This window comes from Electrophorus electricus, chromosome 15 (assembly GCF_013358815.1).
Source record: "Electrophorus electricus isolate fEleEle1 chromosome 15, fEleEle1.pri, whole genome shotgun sequence".
Lineage (NCBI taxonomy): Eukaryota > Metazoa > Chordata > Actinopteri > Gymnotiformes > Gymnotidae > Electrophorus > Electrophorus electricus.
Window position 1 is genome coordinate 18,676,371 of NC_049549.1, and position 5,975 is coordinate 18,682,345.

General features: G+C 45.7%; 1 protein-coding gene and 1 long non-coding RNA gene across 2 annotated transcripts; both read left to right on the plus strand.

Annotated features, from left to right (window-relative positions):
- Positions 1-528: 528 nt before the first annotated feature.
- LOC118240070 lies at positions 529-2,446 on the plus strand. Its single transcript, XM_035534382.1, has 4 exons — positions 529-922; positions 1,040-1,190; positions 1,790-1,959; positions 2,160-2,446. Exons 1-4 carry the CDS (start codon positions 652-654, stop codon positions 2,408-2,410), a joined length of 843 nt encoding a protein of 280 aa, XP_035390275.1. The 5' UTR covers positions 529-651; the 3' UTR covers positions 2,411-2,446.
- Positions 2,447-3,164: 718 nt separating this feature from the next.
- LOC113587638 lies at positions 3,165-5,105 on the plus strand. The gene is made up of 6 exons (XR_004776908.1): positions 3,165-3,413; positions 3,519-3,680; positions 3,907-4,066; positions 4,228-4,302; positions 4,679-4,721; positions 4,802-5,105. It is a non-coding gene; the product is annotated as an uncharacterized LOC113587638 (long non-coding RNA).
- Positions 5,106-5,975: the final 870 nt, after the last annotated feature.

Below are 5,975 nucleotides of genomic sequence, written 5' to 3' on the forward strand. Positions count from 1 at the left end.
TCTCTTCCTTCACCTCTCTCTCTCCAGGCAGGCACGTGTGTGTGTGTGTGTGTGTGTGTGTGTGTGTGTGTGTGCGTGCGCGTGCGTGTGTATGTGTGTGTGTGTGTGTGTGTGCGTGTGTGTTGTGTGTGTGTTGTGTGTGTGTGTGCGTGCGTGCGCGTGCGTGCGTGTGTTATGTGTGTGTGGTGTGTGTGTGGTGTGTGCGTGTGTGTGTGTGTGTGTGTGTTTCTGTCACTCTGCTGTCTGCATTCTGACCACACACTGCCCATGCTCTGTGAGTTCTATATCACATGTGTTTCCTGTTTATTTTTAACATTCACATCACCTGTCACCCCACAAATACCAAATACCTCATGACCAACCAAACTCATGACTGAGTCTCCACTCTGGTGAAGGAGCAGCAGGACAGTCTCACACACATTACTTCGTCTGTAATCATATATATATTGGAAGATCTTTCAGTCTCTTGTTTTTAAAATCCTTTACCATCTCCTGGGCTCTCTTAACCAGAGCAGCATATATAGTGATCAGTATACCAGCTCCCTGGTGTTGCCTGCACACTGGAGCTACAGGGCTACTACCACATCTCCCAAAATAGTTTTTTTTCCCAACATTTCCATCCTTACTGATACAGTGTTTCCCACCGTAAACATGGAAATGCGGCTCACCAAGAAAGAAGGAAAAGACCTGGTGGAGGTTGAGTGCCGGGCAACAGGAGGAAGGCCTCACCCAGACATCACGTGGTCTCTGCCCAGCTCTACTGATGCTCCGCCTCCTCAGAACTGTGGCCAGGGACTCCAGTCAGTGGCGAGCTGCTGCTGGTTCCCACCGTATCTCTTTGAAGGGGAAAATATCACGTGTGTCTTTGGCTACTCAGTTCTTTCTGCTGTACAGACGAGAACTATAACACTGCCAACCTACCGTGAGTAGCAAAGCCACCATCTAAACAGATCAGCATACGTGCAGAAGAGTGTAACTTTCAGACACACACACGCCTCTCTCATGGTGCCTACACTCCACATCTCATTGTGTCTTCTAGATCTCAGGTCTCTACAGCTGAAGCGAGACAGCATTGGAATGAACAGTGAAAACACTTCCATTGTGTTGACACTAGAACAAGGGGACAGAAACATCATTATCGGCATGGAAACACTAGGGAACGTACCGAGTTATGAAATCAGCTGCAGCAAGTGAGATACCTCAGTCTCTGTGTGCTACCTCAGTCCCTGTGAAATACCTCACTCTCTGTGTACTACCTCACTCTCTGTGTGCTACCTCACTCTATGTGTGCTACCTCAGTCCCTGTGTAATACCTCAGTCTCTGTGTGCTACCTCAGTCTCTGTGTGCTACCTCAATCCCTGTGTAATACCTCACTCTGTGTGCTACCTCACTCTCTGTTTGATACCTCAGTCTCTGTGTACTACCTCAGTATCTGTGATACCTCACTCTCTGTGTACTACCTCAGTATCTGTGATACCTCACTCTGTGTGCTACCTCAGCTTGTGTGCTACCTCACTCTCTGTGTACTACCTCACTCTGTGTGATACCTCAGTCTCTGTGTGATACCTCACTCTCTGTTTGACACCTCAGTCTCTGTGTGCTTCTGGTCCATTCTGTCAATGCAGCTGTTCAGTTTCACCTGTGAGTGTTGACCATCACACATATTAATGACCTACTTGTCTAAGTCTAATGTCTGAGGTCTTCTCCTCGTGGTGTATGTGTTACAGTAAATTATGATGTACTGGGCGATTAACTGACTGCTCAGTAGGTTCTGGTCCTCCCTCTCAGGGATGGTGAACCTCTGTCAGAAGATATAGCCGTGGTGGACAGCGAACTCTCCATAACAGGCCCTGTCGGCACAATCCTGGCTGGCCAGTACCAATGCCAAGCCTCCTACCACAAACATACAGCTTCCTTACAGTTTGAGATTAAAGTGAACCCCAGAATCCTGTTACCAGGTACAACGAAGTCTTTATATTCCTCTAAAGTGGTAGCTTGGGTTCAGATTCCATTTCAGTACCATGATACTGTAACATACAGTCAAAGAGCTATACACTATACACTGCATTTCCTTAGCAGTCCATTGCTCTAACGCTTTAGAATGCATAGATATATATGAATTATATATACATATGCTTGTATTTTTTTGTTCTTTCAGTGTCTTTCCCTCCAAACATAAGTGTAAACCTCAGGAAAGAAGCAGATAGTATTTACGTTGAGTGTTTAGCCCTGGATGCGACTCCAGCTGCAAACATATCCTGGATCCTTCCAGAAGACCTGAACACCACGGTGAAGTCTGACATCACTTCCTCTAACAGATCGCACTCTGTGAGAAGCGTCCTAACGTTACCTGCCTGCTGGCCCCAAGTTCTTACGGTCCAGTGTGTGGTTGACCATGTCGGGACCTAGCAGATACAGAGAGGCGCGAACTTTGTCTTTCCCCGTGTGTACGTGAGAGCACCAAACGCTAGTGTGATGGTCATCAGCACACATCATGGCTCTTTGTGAGGGAGCGTCTTCGCTGTATCGCTCAGGGTCCTGTGTGTTTGATTCCTTGCAGTACATGCCAGAGTCATGCTGATTTCAAGCAGAGTGTTGGAGAACGGTGTGGCCTATCGCAGTGGTGGAGTGCCAGTGCAGACAACGTAACTCCTGATGCAGCTATCACCTGGAGCATGCAGTGTCAGCGTGGGCTTGCTGCCCTGAGATCGTCCAGACCACAGCAGAGAAAAGGAGCACAGTCTGGAGCTCCACACGCCTCTCTCTTCTCTCCTATGCTGGATGTACTGTTACCTGTTCGCTGGACCAGGACGGACAGAAGGGACACAATGGAAAGAGCATTGATATCCCCTTAATAGGTACACCTCAATATCTACACCCACACTAAATCCCTGTGAGGAGCTTATTTTGAAAGGTCTGTTTTGTAGTGGTCTGTAGACTACACTATTCACTGTTCAATCAATACCAGTTACAGTATGCCCATAAAGACAAGTGAACTACTGAAATAACAACAGAGATGTTATGATGTAACAGAGATGTTATGGTGTAACAGAGATGTTATAATGTAACAGAGATACGATATTATGTAAGTCACTAATCACATCCTTTTAGGTCCCTCTGAGATTCATGTGAGTGTTGTCCACAGAGAGACCACCAACCCACACTCTGGGCTGCTGTGTGCAAGTACAGAGGTGATGCAGTCATACCCAACATCTCCTGGGTCATTTCTGATCAGAACATCACCCACCATACGTCCCGGAAGCGTTCACACCAACAATGAGAACTTTACAGTTCTGGCCACCTCGGCCTATGAGTTTCGACGACATCAGCATGGAGGACGAAAACCTGACGTGTGTGATTCAGAACGACTATGGAGAAGACATGAGGAAAACCATACACGTCCCAAAATACTGTGAGCACCTTCGCATTTTTATCCTATGCAGCCAGCATCAACAGATGAGACATTTCTGATCTTGTGTGAGTGGACTTACGTGTTTAAAACCTGCTGTCTCTGCAGTTATTTCCTCCATTGCGGTTTTGAACACACGGTAGACCCTGCGTCGAGAGCCGAGGACAGCAGCCTGCACTACACAGAGTGACCCTGCAGCCAGCAATCCACAACAGAGGGTCCTTTTCAGAGTTTATGGAACACACCAGAATATAAATTTACATGTTTCAGGTACGCTTGGCCAGGGTCACTAAAGTGTTCATGCATTCATTCCAGTGCAATGTTCCAGAAACATGTCTGGTATGAGACACATGGAAGGTGTAGACCTTCAGGGAAACCATCTGCTCCGCACGTCACGTCAGCACGTTCCTTCCTGCCTTCAGTGTACTTGTTCAGACAGAACTATATCGCTGCTTGTAGTTAAATGCTCCACTCTGTGCACACCCTCTGACCTCAGAGCTGATGGGTCAGCTGCAGACACTGTTGCCACGGCGCTGTTTTTTGCGAAGCCTGTGTCAGAGCGCGATGCTGGCATGTACATGTGCCACGCTTCCTGGAAGCAGCACAAAGCCTCGATCTTCGTTCAGGTGGATGTAACCGCCAGGAAACCTCAATCTGTGAGTACTGAACTGTACTAATGCTGGATAATCACAGCATGACACTATGGCACGTGATTGTGAACACTACCTGGTGCTCTGACCCAGCCTGTTCTGAGATGCGTGTGACGTCGCTCATCGATGTTCCCCGTTTCACCTGCTCTCTGTGGTTCTCTGCACAGTGAAGCTGAGCGTGATCTGTTTCTCTCCGCCACTGCCGTCCTCCTCATTGTGATCATTCCACTGTGCGTGTTCTGGTAAGAGTTTGTACATTTAACACCTGCACAGGTACTAAATGTTGTGTTAGAACTCTAAAACACAGCTAGGCAAAACAGGAAGTGAGGTAGCTCACCTAGACCGATAATGTGCCACACTATTCATAAACAGGATATGCAGCGTTTGTGTAGAACAACGCATGCCTCCCCACCTTAGCCACAATCACACCTCTCACTTAGAAAAACATATTCTTCAGCTCATGGTATTAAAGACCAGTTATCTGTACATATCTTATCCCGTTCATTATCTATCTGTATTGTTTTTTTGTTTTTTTTTTGTGGGGGGGGGGGGGGGGGGGGGTGTTCAGAAAATTCCCTTTAGTTTTATGTTATTAACGATGAAGTTATTTTTCCCCAGCCAGTGCAGTAAAGGATGTGGAAGGAGTAACCCGTCGGCCAAGGTATTCACCGGACGTCATGGTTATAACGTGTTGCCCTAACAGGCTGATCTTTAACCAGTGGAAACATGTCGTTCATACAGGACAGGAAAGAGAGCGAGTCTCTGGCCGCCCTGATGCAGGACCCGCGTTCGCCCGAGCCCAAGAAAGCAGGGACAGCGCGAGAGCATGCCGAGCTCGTGCGCTACACCATAGTGATCGACGTGAAAAGCGCCGTGTGACCGTTCGAAAGTGGCCCGCGCCTTGTGTGACGTTTTGCCTTAGTCTTTCAAGTTATACTTGTTAAACTTTGCTCAAGCTAAACATAAAGGGTCTTGTCATTTTCATTTCTGACATTTCCATTTTCTTTATTTTTTATGAACATGCACAAATGTGAATTTTTAAAAATATTGGTCATTGTTTATTACATTTTAGGACAATACCATTTTATATTTTACAGTTACTATGTTCTATTCTGTATGTGTTTTATCTGCATTAACTCGTTAAAAGCAATAAAGGATTATGTTCTGTATGTTTCCAATCTATGAACTAGTGGAGCCCATCACACAAGCTCGCACACAGCAGTTAAAATGCACGCGCGCATGAGCGTTCTCCGACTGTAGTGACAGCGCGCCCCCTGGGGAGCATTTTTGGAATTTAAAAAAAAGAGTTAAAAAATAAATTCGCTTTGAATGTGTCCAAAGTATACAGTACTTTATCTATTTTTGTAGAATTTTTCACGCTTCCTACTGTTTGAAACAGTTTAAAAGGTTTGAAAAGCCCTGGTGACACGGTCTGTAGTTACCATGGAAACGAGACACCCAACAAAACGCAAGCTAAGCTAATAACGAGACTGCAGGGATTTGTACCCAGGTGACAGAAAATAAACCCAGTGGTGTAAGTTTTTCTTTGCTTTTTGTTGTACTTAGCGGCAACGTTTATAGTGTTCTAGTGGTGAAAGATTGTGTTGTTCTGTATTTTGTACTTTGTTGGTAAGGTTTGTTGTGTCGTTAGTAAAACCTCATGCCCTAGTTTAGCATAACTTGTTAGCGATCTAGCTACTTTGTAGCGAATTTATGCTAAGCTTGCTACCGTTAAAAAGATTAGATAACCCAACTAGCTAATGGTATTATTTTCACACACACACACACACACACACACACACACACACACACACACACACACTGTACTACAAAATTTGAATATGTTATCTGATATATTTTATATAGTAGTCTAACTAATTACTGTCCCTTATTCCCATTACTTGGCAGGATCGGC